A 20,751-nucleotide genomic window follows, 5' to 3' on the forward strand; every position below is an offset into this window, starting at 1 on the left:
CCAATCTGCGCGCCTGAGTGGGACGCAGGCATCTTGTCACGATGCGCAAGGCTTTGTTGATAGGCGGATCGATGAGGTGGGTGTGAGCGCTGCAGCACCACACCAGTGCGTAGTATTTGCTGGTCGAGTAGACCAGGGGGCTAGGGCTGCTGTACGCAGTGTTTTTGTGCCGACACCCCAGCCTGATCGGACCAGTTGCCTCCTACTGATCGGCCCTAAAACAAAAAGAGACATGCTGTCATCTTCGATTAAACCTGAGATTACAAGTCTTGGTGTTATCCTAGATTCAAATGTAAGCTTCAAATCTCATACTAAAAGGTGACAAAAACTTTATTTTTCCACCTTAGAAACATACAGTATGACCATTTATAAAACAAATGCAAAAAAACTGAGCTTGACTACTAACCAAAACCAAGCGGATTCCATTCCATTCCATTTGGCATGTGAAGTCGTGATTTACGAGATACTACACACAGTTTTAGCTGGAACGCCCCTCTCGACTTGATTTCTCCACTCGTGAACTCGTACCACTCAGCCCTACCCCCAGTTCGCTCTGGAAGTCGTGAACAAGATGGCAGCCCCCAGCATAACTAAGTTAAGCTTTAGTAATACTCTTTTATTAGCTTTGCTGTCTTTGTGTCTCATTAAATCAATAGTACACACAGTATTCCCCAACTGTTATCTGAGTTCGCAACCTCCTTTTTATGTGCAAAATACCACGTAGTGCATTGTTATCTACTGGTTTGTCAAACAAAGCTAGCTAACGTCCACCTTTGTTCTGAGCTGTTGTTGTTGTCTACTGTAACATGGTTACCTCGTGGGTGACGTCATTCTCCGTCTTCTCCCACCTCCCATCCCACCACTACCCTGACAAATGGAATGCAGCATTAGTCCAGCCTTAGCTGCTCTGCACTGGCTTCTGGTAACATTTAGAGTTGATTTTAAGGTCCTCCTACTTATATATAAAGCCCTTAATGGGCGAGGACCAAGCTACATTCTTAACTCCCTTGTCAACTACGTGCCTTTAAGAACACTGCGATCATCCACTGCTGGCTTACTAGAAGTTCCCAGCAACAGTCAGAAGAAGATCAGGAGTGCAGCCTTTGTCTGTTATGCCCAAAAGCTATGGAACACAATACTGTACCTATACAGTAGATATCAGCGAAGCCAGTTTGCTAAATACTTTTAAAAGAAATCTAAAAACGTATCTCTTCACTTTAGCTTTTGACTTGCTTCTTTTACACTTGCTTGCTACTGCATTTCTTTTAAAATGTAATCTCTCTAGTACAATATTTTATTTAATTGCATTTATCAAATAATTAATGATAAAACAGTTATTTGGAATATTTCTATTTGTGTATTAGGAAAGTCTGGTCTAGTGGTACGAGGATTGGATCCTCATCCACAATTTTTAACCTAGGTTTAGCTGGAACCTGGAGATACTGTACCCCAACAGGTGTTATCTTGAAGGTACGAATCACTGCAGGAATTATCAAGAGTCAAGAGGCCTGAAGTAGGCATTGGTCTACTAAGAGTTACTGTGTACAGTAGCTAATACAAACGTTTGCAATATGGTTCACAAGGGCATAGAATGGACTCTTAATTACACATCTCAAAAACTGATAATTGGGTTTTATGACACAAGACGTTTCATACAAATTTGTGGGATTTGCAATATTGTATTGGGTAAGCTTTTCAAAATGTATTTTAGTGATTTATTCTTTTTTTCTTCTTTTATTCTGTTTTATCTTCTTCTTACCATCTTCTTATTTCCCCTGCTTTTTGTTTTGTTTTTATGTGAAGCATGTTAATTCTCTGTTGTAAAGCACTTTATTTGTACGAAAGGTGCTACACAAATAACGTTTTATTATTATTATTATTATTATTATTATTATTATTATTATTGTTGTTATACAGAATGGAGTGCAGTGAGTGTATATACAGTATGAGTGTAATGTTGTTTTTTTTGCAATGTACAATGTGTGTGCTGTTGTGATATGTACATTATGTATGTACAGTACAGTCAGCGGTTGTGTGCAAGTAGTGCATAGGGGATAGAGGAGGAAGGAAGGAGGAAACAGGCCTTATAGATGAGGCTGGGGTCCGTGGGGAAGAATCTGTTTTTGTGGTGTGAAGTCTTGGTCCTGATGGACCGCAGTCTCCTGCCGGAGGGTAGTGGGTGAAAGAGATTGTGACCAGGGTGGGAGGGGTCAGCCGCAATCTTTCTAGCCCACTTCAGGGCCCTGGAGGCGTGCCGGACCTGGAGGGATGGCAGATTGCAGCCGATCACCCTCTCAGCAGAGCGGATGATGCACTGCAGTCTGGCCTTGTCTTTTGCTGTAGTGGCGGAGTACCAGGTGGTGATGGAGGAAGTGAGGATAGACTCAATGATGGAGGTGTAGGAGAGTACCATCATTGCCTTTGGCAGGTTGAATTTCTTCAGCTTCCTCAGGAAGTACATTCTCTGCTGTGTCTTCTTGGTGAGGGAGCTGATGTTCAGGTCCCACTTGAGGTCCCGGGAGATGCTGGTGCCCAGGAAGCCAACAGAGTCGACTAGGGAGTCATTCAGAGTGATGGTGGGGGGGGCCGGGTTCTTTCTGAAATCTCCCAACATCTCCACTATCTTGAGAGCGTTGAGCTCCAGGTTGTTCTGGCCGCACCAGGACAGCGGCTTGTCAATCTCCCACCTGTAGGCAGACTCGTCACCCTCAGAGAGATGAGTCCGATGAGGGTGGTGTCATCCTTCTTCAGGAGCTTGACAGACTAGTGGCTGGAGGTGCAGCTGTTCGTGTACAGAGAGAAGAGTACAGGTGAAAGGATGCAGCCTGGGGGGAACCTGTGCTGATGGTCCTGGAGTCAGAGACGTGTTTACCCAGCTTCACGTGCTGCTTCCTGTCAGACTGGAAGGAAGCAGCACAAAAAGTGAATTGAATAGAGTCAGTAACAATACATGTGTTCTATTCGAGAGATAGCTTGCAAACCACTGGCAGTGTTCTGATCAGCGGGCAGCAGTTGTATTCAACAGTGTTTATTGTTCATCTTTGACTTCTGATGCTCTTGGTCTCTTTATAGGCAAGATTACCTGAGGCACTTTGGATTGCTTTTTTCACAGTCAGCCGGTACTATTGTCAGATTTAGACTTTTCTCATTGATGAAAAGACTACACACCATCAGCAAGAGCATATGGATCATACAACTAACGTTGTACGTGATGCTCTATCTGAGGACGACCATGTCACCATGTCATAGGAATCAAAGGTTGTATAAAATAGACGTTTTTTTGTACGGTTTGTTGCCTCATCTATCCAGTTCAATGTCATTATCTGTCAGTAACATGAACCAGCCTAGCCTGTTCCTCTGGCTGCGATGGAACCACTGGAAACCCAGTCTGTCCCTGGACCCTGACCTCCTCAGTCTGCTCAGGGAAATCTGACCAAGCATCGCAGCCCATCTGCAGCCCCGGGGTAAACAATCAAGAGGCGCTCCTCAAAGGCTGAGCCGCCCGCAGATATGACGGGGAGCGAAATAGCACCGGAGCTGAGAGAGTGAACACCAGCTCCTCTCATGTACCATTAGTGATCTCAGGTCCCCCGAGGACGGCAGACTGGGCACCCATCCACACTCACACATCATGAAAACGGTGTGAGTATCACAAGGCTCTTGTAATCTAAGAAATCTTCAAAGCCTCTTTTGTTTTTTAATCTAAAAGTAAACAGTGTTTTTTCCCCAATAAAATGTTGCCAACTAAAAATGTCCCCTTTAATCATCCACAAATGTGTCTACCATCAGAACATGGTTATGAGTAGGCACTTTTAAACATCGCCATTTAAGTGATGAAGTCTGGTGCTTGAACAGAGAATGAATGCGGTGTTAAAAATAAAAATGAATTTACGAGTGGCCGATGTTTTCTCATGCCCTAAACGCAGTGATGACTCTGATGAGCTGGGCGGTAATGACAGAGTCATTAGAGAAGCCGGACGGTGAGGTCTGTACCTGGGAGGTCTCTTGATGGACGGACGCTACGCTGGGCAGGGCCCAGAAGCTCTGCCTGACAGGCAGCCTACCTACAGTACTGCACAGGCCTGGTTGTGGTCCCCTAAGGGACCGGTACGCTACCTGTCTGTGTGTCCCTGTGGCACAGACCTCACACTCCACACTGCCATTACACAGACGGTCCCAAATTATGAATATCCCCTCCAAGGTAGAACAGACAGGACAATAACAATCAACCCCTGCAGCTTGTAAAGTGCCAATCTGGACGGCTGCGTGATCTAAGAGGGCGAGCAGAAGCTCCACCTCTTCTGTACTGCGCAGGGGGGGTAGCGACAGCTTGTATTTATATGTTTCTGTGATGTGCAGTGAATATTTATTTTTTAACCTGCCGCCATTGATCTTTCATTGAAATACAGTGTGAATTTTATAACTCCATGATAAGGGTACGTTGACTGAAACATGTAAGTCCCATGTTGTAATGATATGCTGTATTCTTCTCCTGTGTGCAGATGTGGCCGTATGGTTCCAGTCCATACAGGGATTTCATTAATGACCTCATAGCATCCTCACACCCCCAGATGTAAATAAGACCTCAAAGTGCTTCGCTTTTAGGAATTATATTAAATCATCCGCCTTATTCATTTTGGTCTGTGTAACAAAATTATATTGACTCTATATTACACTCAGTTGATCTACATAGAAATTGAATTTACCCCCAGTATTCATGCTGTAATTATGGGTTGTAATGGTGAAATTGCATGGTGAAAGGCTAGAGGGTAGCACAAAGACAATCGCATTCTGCTTCCACATTAGGGTATGACAGTAAATGATAAATGTTGTGAAAATAAAAAATTATACGTTTAATGAGACAATATGTGACTTGTAAACAATCCCTCTGACTGTCTCCTTTGCACCTTTGCACATGACCGCTGACTGTAGTGTACGGTGCATAGGCTCGCACTGCACACATATATTACAACAGCACACACATTGTATACATAAAAACAACACACACTCTAACACTCTGTACATATACTCTATATACATTCAGCGCACACCATTTTGTGTATTGTATTTTGTATTTTGCTCTGCTCATTTGCACTGTCCTGTCTTTGCACTGTCCCATCTTGTCCTTGCACCCTGTCTAATGTTGTCTCCATCAGTGTTATGCACCAATTGACCAAAGCAAATTCCTAGTATGTAAAACTACCATGGCAAATAAAATTCTGATTCTAAAATTGATTCTGATTCTTCACCCATTCGGGTGCATGAGTCTACATGTTGAACCAAAGGCTTAGAATGTGTGATCAGAAAGGTCTGATCTGCTGTCTTCTTTGAATGCTCTTTGGGTATCAGAGTCCTCTCTCTCAATTTCTCTCTCGCCCCTCATCTCTCTCTCTCTTTCTGTCTCTCTCTCTCTCTCTCTCTCTCTCTCTCTCTCTTGCTCTCTCTCTCTCTCTCTCTCTCTCGCTCTCTTCCTCTCTCTCTCTCTCTCTCTCTCTCTCTCTTTCTCTCTCTCTCTCCATCCCTCTACCTCTCCTCACTATTGTGACAGATGCCATGCTGCTAGTGGCACAGAGGCTGGAGGGACCTTTCAACATTGAGTCTGTCATGGAGCCTATTGATGTGAAGATTTCAGAGGCCATCATGAATATGCAGGACAACAGCGTCCAGATCTCCTACAGGGTATGTCAACGGGGCCGATTCCCCGAGCCAGCACCTTGTCTTCACTCCAATAAGAGTCTTATTTTAAAGTCGCAGAGTTAACTGTTTTTTAAGGCTCTTAAGTAAAAGCATTTTTGCACTCTGTGCTGTCACCAACTGGATTGTGCCTTAGGTGTGTATTGCAACACTTTGTAATTATATATCCATTTTTAGGTCTTTGTATTTGAATTACATGTTTCTCTTTGGTCAGATAATCTTAGTTCAACTAACAGTAGTTAATGTGTTTCCTGTGTTTTACTGCACTTTCCTTCGGCCACAAAATTGTAGTCACAGCTTGAAAAAAAAAAAGGTGGTTGTGAGGAGATTCTTCTGCCTACACAGTGTTGCCTGCGTTGGTTCCAGGCTAAACTCTCTGCTGGCTTTCTAATGGTACACATGCTGTTCTGTTTATCTTTAAAGTATACGTGGTGCATTCTCTATAATCCCTTAAAAACTTAACTCCATGATCTTATATAAGGCTGGTCACGCCTCAGTTGAAGACCCTATCTGCGTGGTCAGATCAATGTGACTTTGAGCACTGTCATGTTGGTAATATGGGGGGTGAATGATCCACATGGCCTTAACAAAACATTGTGTTTTTTCTCTTTTCCACATCCCAAGTAATTCTAGCTTCTCTCGTCGGCCGACAGTTGAGACCCATCTCTGTGTAATTGCAGGTTTTCCAAGGCTGTGGGCAGCCAAAGCCCTCAGGGATGGGCAGGTCTGCCCGGGGCGTTTCGGATGTGTTCAGCGCCCGTTTCAGACCATACAACCCAGAGGAGCGGCCCACCACTGCAGCTGGCACCAGCCTGGACAGACTGGTGAGACACACACACACACACACACACACACACACATAGAGATTGGTAAGGAGCAACACACACAAACTGATGAGAAAGACACACATGGATAGACTATGATGAACAGATAAACACGCCTGCATACACACACACACACACACACACACACATACATGCACGTAGAGACAGACTAGTCTCTGCTTGGACAGGACTCTGCTAGAGTGTAAACATCATTTGTCTTCCTGACGTGACAGTGTTGATTAAAGCTGGTGATTTGCCATGGTTGGTTCCTGGAGCCGGAAATGAATTCTTTGTACTCGTCCTCCATTCAGGGTTGTCTATCGATCCCCGTTTGTTAACAGATCACCAGCTTTACCAGTCCTCTTTAACCTGGACCTGTCAAGACATTTTATGGGATAGTCAGAAGCAAAGGTATCTGTTTGCTGTCTGGCGAACCGTTATGGTCCATCAGATAAACAATACGCTTGTTTGATCTGGTTGAGATTTTCATCTCTGCTGAGGCTAAAGGTTAACAGGGAACTGACAGGCCGATTGAGGTGAGGGACAGTTCTCATCTGGGATGATCCTCCCAGCCTTAGCATGGAGAGGAGATCCATGAGCTCCTCAAATTAGCCTATTTTAAAAGTAAAGCAGTACTAGTACTGTATTTTTTATTTGAGGTCAAAAGCTGTGGTACATAACCATAAATGAACCATGGAAAACAATTGGCTGCCTGTCTTTAGCTATGGACAGAACCCCTTCTGCAGAACAAGGCATTCTCTTATTTCGTCATTCTTCACATATAATCCTCCGTATTTAACTTGTTCCCCCTCTAAATATATTTCCCTCTAATGGAATCTTTGGTTGCTTATGAATGTTATTGCTCTTGTATTGTGTTTGTGCATTCGGCTCTCTCCTTCTCTGTCTCCGCGTTCTTAACTGATTCTTCCTCTTTGTCTGTTTCTCTGCTGCATACCAGAAGGTTGTCTGGAGGGCAATGCAACACAGTGTAAGCTTCTTGAATTCTCTACTTATTCTTTACTTTGCCATCGTCAGACGTTTTTGTTTGGCACCATTGTCTTATTTCATCTCCTTTGCAGTGCCCTGTTAAGTGTACATCACTGGAAAGCAAATCATTTCACATCTGTCATACTGGGTCATACTATATATTAAATGGCAATGTTGTAAACAAGCTTTGTGACATTACAAAGCCCTGTGGTACACAGCACCTGGGATATTGTATTTCATCCCCACCGCCAGACTCTGCTCCCATAAGAACAAACTTAATAACCTTGTTTTATTTTTTTCACGAGTAGACCTCTTTGATTTACAAAGCGTTGTATTCATGAGAACAACCTTGATCACAACCCCTGTGTTTTGTACTGTATGTCTTCTGTCAAAATCTCGGCTGTTGTAACATTGTATTACGACAGTCATTTCCAGTGGGAGAACTTGAGGTTGCGCTGCAGTTTCCTCAGCTGCAGAGGACTCCTCTCTGGAGGTGTGCTCCATGTTTTTCCTGGCCCGCTCTGTCTCTCCAGACATATCTGAGATCTCCGTTGCCTTAGCTAATGGAGTCAGGGCCCCGGAGGACGCCAGCCAATCACCACGTGGCCTATTCCATCAGAACGCACGGGGTAGAACTCTGAACGCCGAGGTGGGGGTGGGGGTGGGGGTGGAGGAGGAGACGGCAGTGCTGCGTCGGCGTGTGCTCTAATGGCACGGAGAAACGAGTTCTCCAGACTGCTCATGAATAACTAGGCAATTAGCCTGCTCAGAGATCCTCCCTAGATGGGAGCTGAGTGACAGGAGCTTATTTTGGACAAGTGATGGCTAGACTGAGACACCTGAGTAGGGGGGCTACCTCGCCAGGGCTGTGTGGATACGGTAGGCCCGGCTGTTCTGTTTGCTTCACAGTCCCCTCTGGCATAAACAAGTCCGGTTGCTGGGGCAGTTTTCCAGTTACAGCTCAGAACACGGTGTTGTGATACCATGTGGTCTGTGAATGCATTTAGGGAAAAGGGATGGCAAATGTCATTTACTGTACAACGGTACTGTACACTTCTCTTTTTGCAAAACCTGTCATTATTAGCTTGTATGAAGCAATCAAAATGACAGCTTTTGTGAAACCGAGATGCCAATCGTAAAGACACAGCTTTGAAACCTTAACAGGCTGATATATCTTTCTTTATCAACGATAACAGAACTATGTCATCCATACACACATCCAGGAGCGGACCTTCAATAGCTCTGACTTGAGGCATGTGCTCATGTCTTGATGTCAGTACGTTGCAGCAGTTAGCATGGGGGTGGGGGTTTCTCCTGTATAGCTGCAGTCCCCCCACTGCCTAGGCAGGTAGGCTATCTGCTGACCAGGGATGTCTGGATTCCCAGCGAGAAAGTTACTCTGCCTCACAACCCTGTGGCCCCAGGCGATCCCCGTCCAGGTCTGCGTTCTGTAACGTCATAATTGCTAGCGACAGTGACGACACTCCCAGTGCACCACGGCTGGTTTGCCGAGCACACGCGCCCTTTGATTACAGCAGGTGTTAGCGCCTGGCTTCGGCGCTGAAAGAGTGAGCCTGGAGGGGGGGGGGGCGTGGGACTGCAGGGAGAGTCTGCGCACGTTGCCTGGGCGCCTGGAGGAGCTCGCCTGGAGGAGTCAGCCCACCTCTGGCTCCATGAGGCACCGCTACTTAATTGCCTGACATCCTGTCACAGTACACCATCACTGCTCCGGGAGGAGGAGCGGATATTAGAAAGTCCAGGGAGAGATGAAGGCACCATAGATTGTCAGACTGGATGGGCTCTTCTGGGCTCAGTCTTTCATGTTCAATTTATAATATGCTGTGTATAGTGGTTCATGAGAGGATAACAGTGATTGGAATTGTTTTCACAGACAGTTTACTCAACATCTGGTGTGTCTGGTTATGATGTCGCTGTACTACAAGGTCATTTTGAAAATCATGATTTTCTATTATTCTATGTTGAAACGAGGCCTAGAGTGATTCTGTAGTCAAAGTTGAATGTTGCATGAGCTTCATAAACTTCATTAGAATTATAAAATTATAAAAAGTTTGCTTTCCATTTCTGTAACTGGATATACTGGTGTCCATTTGCATGTACTTATAAATTCACGTGCTCTCCGCCCTCAATTCAGTTGCGTGGACGGAAATTAATTGTGCTGGTTTCATTGATTGCATTTGGGAGACTGAAGTCCTCATTCTCTGCATGGACATGGCGCCTAGTGTGCAGCAGAGGAAACTGGAGACCTCCAGAGCCGTGCCATAGATACCAGGCTGCAGTCGCTGTTAATTAGATGATCATCATCTGGCAACACTGGAGTCAGCTGCAGACTGCCTTATCTGGTATTCTGGGCTTTGATTACAGCTATTGGAAATATCACTTCTCATCTCATAGAGTTTCTATGTTTATCGTCCGTGTCATTCTGTACTGATCATAAATTCCATCCAATTAGATCTTTTATTCCTTAGAAACAATATGGGCTGTGCAGTATTTTATGATTTACAGCCGTTCACAAGGGAACAAATGTGAAATGCCGCTGTGGTTGCTGGAGTCATGCACCACTGTCAGGAAACATCCATCTTCTCCCTTTTCCAGAGTCCTGACCCCTACATAATCCTTCAGTGGGCCAGGATCATTTTAAGCCACTCAAACATTCTTGTTTTGGATACGGCTTAATGGAAATAAGTAAGCCTGGCCGCACGGCCATTCTCGCAGTTGTTGTATTTATTCGTTCTAGACATAAGGCATACTATTATCTAGATTCCACAGATTCTAACATAATTGTTACTTATCCTCATACCACATGAAAATAAACAGGGCAAAAATGGATAGTACTTGTATATGACATCGTACTGAGCTCTGAACGAGGAGCTGTACTCAGGCGTACAACTGTAATAGTATAGAAATATCCTGACAAATTCAGCAAATGCCATCAATCGTGGATAACCACACAAAAGACTTCAGTTAAAATATCCCGGATCACAATGGAATGTAACCTGTTTAGCGAGATTCAAAGCCCCTAGACCACTTGTGTGTAAACTAATTTGCCAGCCTTTTGCGCATGAAATTAAAACTGGTGACTTGTGGTTAATATGGCATTGTTAGGTGACTGATGCACATAAGCAATGTTTCAATTCTGCCTTCTCCCAGGTTAGACAGGAAGGCAGTCTATTCACTAATCATTACATCAAGGCTGTCTATTAACTAACCTATAGAGTGTGGAGCAGAATTTAGTTGGTTCTTTTTGTTGTTGTTTTTTAAGTGATTTTTTTTTTACTTGTTTGATTCGTGGATGTCATCAGACGGTGGTCTTCTTAAATAGGTGATTTTATGTTGCTCCTGTAGCACAGGGACTGAGCAGCATTCTGGTGCACAGCTGTGTTAGGAGCTTAAGAGCCGAGAGAGAACACAGCTTCAATTCCTTCAAGGGGGCTTGCAGCCGTGAACAGATGAGCAGTCACGGCACCAGCCCACGTGTTACATCCTTTAAAGAGTCGGGGGGCTTGGAGGACTGTCCGGCGCCAAATAACATCATTCCCGACTGGTGGGAATCTCGCACAGAACATGTTCCCTGTTGGAACACCAGACACGGAAACACAAACACAAGCGCATATCTTGAAATAAACTTCAAGTTTATAGATAACTGAGGTTCTGTGAGGAGAACTAGAGCTATGATAAGAAGTCCTCTGTCGTGTTCTGTCATATTCTCGCCTTACTCTCGCCGGTCTCCTGTTCACAGAGCTCTGTCCATGGATCATTCCTTCATGATGACTAATGGCGGTGCCATTAAAGCTCTGATACTCTTTATATCTGTCAATACTTTAATGAGACATATTGGCCCCATTACACTCTGGGCGAGCAGGCTCCCTGGGGAGCATGGAGCAGCAGGGAGAGACGGAGAGTGCAAGGAGAGAGAGAGAGAGAGAGAGAGAGAGAGGTCAGCCCTGCCCAGGATGGCTCCTGTGTTCTTCTCTACAGTGTGGAGCTTGGCTTTAATAATCTCTCTCTCTTTCTCTTTCTCTCTCTCTCTCTCTCTTTCTCTCTCTCTCAACAACTTATCTCTTAGCCTAGAGCTAATCACCAGCAAAAACCCACCACCATTTCATCAATATTCTGTCATTTTGCCTCACCAAGGGATCCTTGTTTGATAAATTGAGCTCACCATGATGAAGTATATACTGTTAACCGAACAGCATAGTCACCAGGGGAGCGAGCCTCAGGTCTGGATATGTAAAAAGGGCCACTGAAAACGAAGCATGCTACTGGGTCAATTTGAAATGTGTATATAGAGCATATAGTCATACCAACAACATATTCAAGTGGTCCATACAGTAATTGGACATACTTCAGCCCCAGGTACACGGTTCCCCTACTATCTACAAGCAAGCAAAGCACTAGGCACTTTAAATTTACATGAACACAGAACAATGTAAATCAGCATGATTTATCTGCATTAAGGTACACACTACTTATACATGTACAGTATAGAACATTATCTTACATGGTTGTAAATGGAGTCACATAATAAAAGCCCCTTATTGTACAGGTACAGTAGTGTTAGCTCTTAATGAGTTTGGTCTGCAGGGGCTGGAGTGAGACATTAGACAGAAGTGGACACACGTCTCTCTGTGATGGAACCTGACCAAATTAGCCCACAGAGGGAGAATCCATTAGTAGGTGATTATGCATCCCTGGAAACAACTATTTCCTCTATTTTTAGGTTTACTTTTTTCGAAGTCAGTGACAGACAGTAGGAGGTAGAGTCTAGATTTGATATGCATTTTGAATAGTTTTTTCCCAGCCTATCTATAGCATGCTGCTCGTTAATAAGACGTGTTTTATCTGAATGGCGATACAATGCAATATTCATCTGAATGAAAACTGCACTTGACAATACAGTAGCTGTCACACATTATTTGAAGTAAGGTGCTATGCAATTTTAAAAACAGTCCGTCCTAATAAATTGCTGTTGCTACAGTAATTGCAGTAGCCCTGCATGGGAAAGTTACTCAGTGTAGTGGGGGGGAAATAATCCACAAAACGTAGATATGAATCTGATTTCATCATTGCTGAATGTGTAGCTTATCTCCTTGTTTAATGTGAAGATTGCATATTTCAAAGAGTGATGGGAGGCCCTGTGAGCAGTGATAAATATTCATTGCCTTTGTTATGTTGCCTTGCTCGCAACCATGTCATTCCTCCGATCTCTGTCAGGCTGTGCACAAAGACAGATCTCCCTGCATTCCGATTTCTGTTCCAAACCTGCACCGTTAAATCAAAGTTTACTGAAAATAATAGCACATTTGAATAACAGGAAGATTTCACCTCATGTCAAGTACCTGAAGTATCCAGGAAACTATAATAGCAGCCAGAAAGACAGGGGCTGTAGCAGACATATGGTGCCATCACTCTGAGGTATGGGAATGATATACTGGCAAGCCACGCCACCGCCATGCTGCGAGCTCCGTGTTAAATCACAGCCTTCCGCTCTGGCAGATTGAATGTGCAGACATAATCAGGCTTCTAGGGAAATAAGGCTGGTGGCTGAGGCTAGGAGCTGGGCAGTAGCTGAAGTATGGCTGGGGCTGGAGGCTGAATCTTTGGCTGGGTCTAGGAGCTGGGTCTGAAGCTGAATCTTTGGCTGGGTCTAGAAGTTGACTCTGAAGCTGAATCTTTGGCTGGGTCTAGATGTTGGCTCTGAGGCTGAATCTTTGGCTGGGTCTAGATGTTGGCTCTGAGGCTGAATCTTTGGCTGGGTCTAGGAGTTGGCTCTGAAGCTGACTCTTTGGCTGGGTCTAGGAGCTGGGTCTGAAGCTGGATGTTTGGCTGGGGCTGGATGCTTGAGCAGAAGCTTTAGCTGAGAGCTTTGGCTGAATCTGTAGCTACAGCTAGGAGCTGGGTCTGAAGCTGAATCTTTGGCTGGAGCTGGGAGTTAGAACTGTAGCTGAATCTTTGACTGGAGCTGCTGTAGGTATGGTGTCAGGGACTGTTTAAGGTTGAGGGGTTGTGGCTGAATAGTCTCACACATCAAGCCTTATACCTTGATACTGTACATAATGTATATCAGATATACTGTATTTTTGAGTTTGGTATAGGCTTGTTTCACAACATAAATATCACTAATGCAAATAGAGACCCAAGGGGTCAGAGTCTGAGCGGAGGAGAAAGGAGGAACGGCCAAGGTGTATCCTTCCCATCTGTGCAGAGACTAAATCATAAACAGCTGGTTGATCTCTTTCAGGGGTGACCTGGTGCTGAGTCACAGCAGGGAAACAGATTTGTATGCTCTGTTGATGGATATTGATTGGTGGAGAGGAACCCACGTCTCTATGCAGGCTGCTACCTGCTCTAAGCACTCACCTCGGTGACCTATCACAGAGCAGTTCTGTCTTCCAGACAAGGACAATAGCATTAATGCAGGAGGGGCGTTGCATTGCTGTAATGCTTACTATTCGAAACTTAATCGCAAAGGTCATTTACTTAGTGTGTTCTTTTTCAGCCAATATTATTTTTCGCTATAGTTTATTAATATGCAAATAGTGTTTTTGAAGCAGATGGCAGGTCATGGTTGAGAGGGTTTTCTGTTTATGTGTGGAGCCAGGCCCAGGAAGAAGGTTTTATGAGGTGTGAGACACCAGTGATGAAATACATAGCCGTGTCGAGGGTAACGTACCCACAGGGGGCTCCCAGATCTGATTCCTGGCTCTGAGGACTGACTTGGAACACAGCCCCTCTGCAAACAACAGCCATATGTGTGGACCGAACAAAACACAGAGTTGAGCTTTGAAGCTGGTATCATTTTGACTGATTGTACAATGTGAAATAAAATTGTACTGTAATCCGGGGTGGAGTGGTAAATACAGAGGTGGGTAAACTGAGTTTACCCACCTTGTTTTCCCTCGTTGATTAACACAGTATTAACACAACACTCAAGATTCAAGATCCGTTTTATTTGCCATGTACTGTACTGTATAGTGTTTCTCCTACCATTGCCTTGGAGGGGCGGGGCGGCCCACCCCCCAAATGGGACCTCCCGTCCCTTGTGAAAGACCCAAAGTCAAAAATAGAAGACTTTTAGATCGCTAACATTTTTAGCATAAGTCAGTGGAGTCAGACATGTCAGACATTTTCTGACATGATGAAATTAAAATATTTTCTGTTGCTGTATCTAGCTACATACAGTAAGTAATGTAACCACAGTTTAGTGTACGTCTTCAGATGTTAGTAACTACCATTAGCTAGGCTGTGTATTGTGGACTAAATGGCATTGCATTCAAGTTAGTTTACATTTTCCCATTTAGGCTATGCATTTTCAGCAATGCTTTTGCAATTTCTCTGTTCAGAATTCTCACACATTGTCTGCATTTTTCTAGTAATATGTTTATGTGTTTTAAAAAATATTGTTAATATTTATTTACCTAAGCACTCGTTTAATTTCAGCTCAGTGTAGAGGAATGCACCGATACTAACAAACATGGATATCTATGCTAACAAACGCCTCACTGCGCGTCTATGACGACACTGTCAACACCATGTATCTGTGACATGCGACAACACTAGTAGCTTCGAGGGGCCTACCAACCCCCCTGAAAAAAAAAAACCTAATCCACTGATATGGTACACACATACTACTGTAGGAATTTGACTAGGGTTAAGGCATACACTGTTGCAGATGACAGGACAGGGTGCAGGACAGAACAGGACACAAACAGTGCAAATGCAATACAAAATACAGTGCAAACAAAATACAGTGCAAATATTAATTCAAACCTTTATTTATACTCAAGTTATACATTGAGGTGTGAACCTCATTTTCAAGTGTGTTGAGTTCACAATAAACAAATACAGTCAGTAAATACACAGTCACATACATAGACATATAAAAAACATTATGAGATAAAATATAAAATGAAGTAATAACAAATTCATTGACTAAAACAATTACAAACAGAAACACAATAGTCCATAATCAGAGTCCTGAATTGTCCATGAGAAGGAAGTGATTCCAATCTCAGAGAGTCTTGTAGGCAATTCCAAGAACTAGGAGCCAAAAATGAGAAGGCAGACCTTCCCAGCTCTGTGGTCACATGGGGTACTGTTATGGAAATTACTGTTCTAGTAAAAATGATTTACCAAGATTCGCTCAAAAGGTTAAGTCTGGTTTATTGTGAAAAACATACGAGCGCAAGGACTTCCTGAACAACGAGTGGTTAGTCAGCGAAGTGAATTCAAAGCTTGTCAGAGCCCAGTCTTATATTCAAGCAAAACACAGGTACGGCGCTTTGAGGATGTGATTGGCTACTGCATTGTACATATGAATGGCAGGCGTGGCCAAGAGTAAAGACATGTGATAAACAAAGAAAACAAAGGTCTGAATCAGGACGAGGAAGACTAAGGTGGGGCCCTTCTGACTTAAACAAAGAGATGAGGAAGAGCTATGCAGAGTGTGTTTACAATTACAAAGGGGGGAGAGTTGGTGTTTTACATTTACAAAGGGGAGACTGAAAACTGGGGTTTGCAGGGGACTTGGGGGAAGGTGATGAATTACCAGGACAAAGGTTTAAGGTGTTTGGATGTAAATTCCTGGACAGTACTTTAAGTGTGAGCCAGTCACTAGACCTAGTTGAGTACAGACTAGGTTTCTGGCTCAGCATCGAAGAGATATACAGTAAGGAGGCAGCTTACCAGTAAGAGCCTTAAAAATGAACAGGTACCAACCAACCCTGTCATATAAAAGACAATGATGTGTACAGTAACTATCACCTGTGATAAATCTAATCGCAGAATGATAAACAGAGTTGAGAGGTTTCAGAAGCAGCAGCGTTACCATAAATATATCACCATAATCTAGTACTGATAAAAATATAGCTTCCACAATTATTTTCCTACACAACATGGGGAAGCTGGATTTGTTTCTATATAAAAATTAAATAAAAAATCTGACGTAGTTTACCTGCTTGGATGTCAATATGGTATTTAAAAGTAACTTTATCATCTAACCAAATGGCATGATATTTATACTCTGAGACTCTCTCAATGCAAGACCCATTTGCTGTATTTATAGACTGCTTACTACAATCAACATTGTTGGCTCTAGTAAAAAGCATAAACTTTGTTTTGTTAGCATTGAGAACCAATTTAAGGTTGGCAAGAGTTACCTGCAAGGTGTTAAAAGCATACTGTAATTTCTCAATGGCTAGATTTACAGAGTCAGCAATGTGTCATCAGCATACAGATGGGCTTGACAATCTTTTAGAGAGGAGACAACATTATTTATGTAAATGGTAAAAAGTACAGGGCCCAAAATTGAACCCTGTGGAACACCCTTTGAGACAGGTAAAAATGTAGACCGAGCATTTCCCATCTTCCCACATTGATGCCTCTCAAACAAATAGTCTTGGGAGAAAGCACAGGTCTCATCAGACATACCAATTCTAAATAAAGTCTGCAATAATAATGGGTGATCAATTGTATAAAATGCTTTAGATAGATCCACAAACAGAGCAGCACAATGTTTATTTTTGTCTAGTGCCAATATAATGTCATTAGTGACCAAGGTGACAGCTGAGATTGTACTATGATTCACTCTAAAACCAGATTGATGCGGGCTTAATATAGAATAACTTGAAAGAAAAAGCTTTACCTGGTTATTAACCAAGGTTTCCAGAGTTTTAGCTAAAAATGAAGTCTCCGACGCAACTTCAGGCGAGGCACGGATGTCAATGCCAGGCTAATCGGCAGAGGCTGATCAGTCACACCCCGTAATGACGCAACCCACCAACTGTCAGCTGTCATAGCATTGGTCCAGCATGCTAGAGTGCATGTATTTAAGCTGTCAAAACATGTCATTGTTCGCTCTTGCCATTACTGCTGATCGCTTGTATCTGCGTGCTCGCTGCTTCTCTGCTCTTGCGTTTCGTGCTTATGTTTGCCAAAAATTCATATGCTGTATTGCTGCATGCACAATAAATGGGTCAATTTTGACTAAAGTGATCTCGACTGAAATGGAAGCTTGGAGATCGGGCGGTAGTTGTTGAGCTCATCTCTATTACCTCCTTTATGTAAAGGAGTCACATAGGCAGTCTTCCAAGCCATGGGAAATCTGCCTGTAGCAGTAGAAAGATTAAAAATATAAGTGAACTGTTCTAAGACAATAGGGGCTGTAACTGACCATTTTAGAAAAAAGGGGTCCAGTTTATCCTCTCCAGTCAGACACATGGGGTTCAAGGTTTGTATAACTTCTAAAACTTCATCAGAAGAAAAAGATTTAAAGGTGAAATGAGGGGTACAGTACACTCAAGAGGAATAATGGGTATGGGATCAACAAGAGGGGGGCCATGATATTCCCTGTCAAATAGATGGCCAGCACTACAAAAATGCTCGTTAAAAGCTAGGCAGATTTCATTTTGTTCAGAGATCAGGCAGTCATCTAATAAAATACGTGTAGGAAATGTATTGTTAAAAAAGAGGGGAACTCTAAGGGAATTCTAAGGGAATTCTACTGTTCTTAAACAGGTGTATGTATGGTCAGATATTTGTATTGACAATGTCCAAAAGACCTTATAAAGATTTTTGATTTTTTACTCTGAGGCCGATGAAGCTGAATTGTTAACTTTGTACTGGTCTCACTATGAGAGTCTTCCAGTAATGACTAACTGGAAAGATCTGTGTAGACTCCTTGAACTCTGTAATTGAGATGCACATTGAATGCACCATTCATATCAAATGAAAAACTATTTTAATGCAGACAGTAGCGACAGTTGCCAGGGAAAATAAGTTGATCATGGAGTGAACTTGCCCCTGTGGTTTGTGTGGTGAGACCTGCTGCTCAGGCTATGATTAGACTGAGCGTGCTCTAATTTAGCTCCGACTGGTGGCGAAGGGCTTCACTTTATGTGAGGCCGTGATGACATCCTTTGACATGAGAAACTAAGAACTAAGTTCTCTAATCAACTGGAAATGTCTTGTTTATGTACACATCTTCGAAAACCTGTGTGTGTGTGTGTGTGTGCGCGCGCCTGTGTGTGTGAGTACTTGTTTGCATGCATGTGTGTACAGTGTGTGTGTGTGTGTGTGTGTGTGTGTGTGTGTGTGTGTGTGTGTGTGTGTATGCGTGTGTGCATGTGTATGTGTGTGTGTGTGCGTGTGTATGTGTGTGTGTGGGTCTACTGTGCGGAGGGGGGTGATGTCGGCCCAGTAAAAGTCATATGAAAGGCAGATTGGTCCTTGGTCGGTCCGTGGGCCCGCAGACGAGGTCGAGGGCGGTGTGGGCCGCTGACACGGAGCAGCCGGGGACGGGAGGGACGGGACTGCAGCCTCAAAGCCTCCGACTCTTCAGCTCTTCATCGGAACACCACTGACCCAGGGACAGTCAGCTCACATTTGTACGCTGAGCTGAATGGTGGTACCCGGCTACCATTTGATCAATACACACACACGCGCGCACACGCGCACACACACGCACGTGGGCATGTACTCGCCCTCTCAGCCCAAGCTGTTGCTATACCTGTTTGCTCAGTTATCATATCTGATGATCTGGTTTTAAATAATATATATTACATTACCATGTGTGCATGCCGTGTCCTCATTATCTTTGATGAGTTCTACTGCCTCTACACACATCTGATGAGTATTTGCAAATATTCCTTCCTATATTTGTCTATTTCTAACCACCCAATTATTTTCTACCATGAGTAAACATGAAGCATGTCATTTGTTTGGTTTGGTGCATTCTTCTTTGAAATTGAAGGCATTTTCCATGGCCAATGATGTGAGTTAAAAGGGGAGGCCTGTCGTATGGAAGGCGCTGTTTTACCTTGAACATTAGCACACAACAGGCTCCTTTTTTAATGATGTTTACAGCTGGATTAATCCTCTGAATTGCTGTTTACAGCCATTAGTTGGACACCCTGCTTTCCCACTGTTAATCCCTCTCCAGACTGCTACAGGGAGAAAAGTAGAGGGAAAGACAGAGGGAGAGAGTGGGAGAATCAGAGAAAGGAGGGAGAGGACAGGGAGAGTGTGAGAGAGAGAGCGAGAGAGAGAGAATGTATCTCTCGGGACGGAGTTATAGATAGTGGACTAGACTTTGCAGCAGCATTTGATCCTCTATTTAATTTGATGTTTAAGCCTCAATATTTTCTCTTTACCCACACCATTGCACTTAAAGATGACCTTTATATGAAAAGCTTGTTGCAACAATATGCAGACTATTTCTCCACGCATTCAAACACTTACAAGGGCTAGAAATATCTCCTACATCCATGTGAGCCTGTGAAGGCGTTATCCCCACCACAATATCACATTTCCTAATTACTTTTTCATTGTCGTTGGTTAGGATCTCTGCACCCCCCTCCTGTCTTTCTGCCTAGTGGCACTTTTCGACTTTTCAAAAGCAATCGCAAAGCACACAATGTCCTCTGGAGGTACGATCCAGTATATAATTCTGTCATCAAACAAAAGGACTGCCTGGTGCTTTGAAGAGTAATGGGCAGCTCCAGCTTAACCTACACCCTGACCATGAGCTGTACTCAGGGCCCCGCGGCCGCTAGGGGGCTTCTGCCTGGTGTTAAAAATATAATCATAATATGTTGTTAGTCACCATTAAAACAGTTACATGACCTAGAGCCGGCTCTGGTGATGAAAAACAGATAACACCAGGGGAATATTGACACACTATGGCCCATTACAGTCATCTTACCTGGCACAGTATATGGACCGCCCCACGTATACATAGAAACACTGCTGAGCTTTCTGGTTGATGTTCATCACCTGACACTCTAACCCTAATGTCGCAGCTAGTTTTGTCATTTGATGAAACGTAATCGTCTTAAGTGCTCCTCAAAGTGCCACATAAAAGGAAGTGACATGATAAAAATCGGCCTCATCTCCTGCCAACGTACACGTCTTCTATCAATAGCCTTGTCTTCCATGGCCAGAGAAGCATGGTTCACTAATGCTGCGTCATCTTTCCTGTCTCCAAACCTTCTCGGTGGATGATGATGATGATGATGAGTTTAGATTAATTTAAAAACAAAAGCAATTATTTGCTGTCCTGATTCCCTGCGTGTGAGGCAGGGCTGTTCAGGACTGTTTCAGCCACCTGCGGGTCACTACGCCTCACATTCTAATGAGAAGATCTCCCATTGTTAGACAGCTGTTAATAGAGAAGACTAAGGCTCATCATTACCACCACCACCACCACCACTTTGTTCCCTTTCATTCTCTT

At 43.6% G+C, this 20,751-nt stretch overlaps 1 protein-coding gene across 1 annotated transcript in view; it reads left to right on the plus strand.

Annotated features, from left to right (window-relative positions):
• Window positions 1-20,751, plus strand: part of LOC311313078 (glypican-6-like) — a gene marked incomplete at both ends in the record, with an annotated part of 114,305 nt that overhangs the window by 87,105 nt on the left and 6,449 nt on the right. Inside the window, 3 exons of the mRNA XM_084443114.1 lie at window positions 5,549-5,679; window positions 6,375-6,518; window positions 7,477-7,506. Coding sequence (XP_084299240.1) covers window positions 5,549-5,679; window positions 6,375-6,518; window positions 7,477-7,506 — 305 coding nt within the window. The remainder of the gene's footprint in view (window positions 1-5,548; window positions 5,680-6,374; window positions 6,519-7,476; window positions 7,507-20,751) is intronic.

The sequence above is a fragment of the Borostomias antarcticus genome (genome assembly GCF_949987555.1).
Source record: "Borostomias antarcticus genome assembly, chromosome: 9".
NCBI lineage: Eukaryota > Metazoa > Chordata > Actinopteri > Stomiiformes > Stomiidae > Borostomias > Borostomias antarcticus.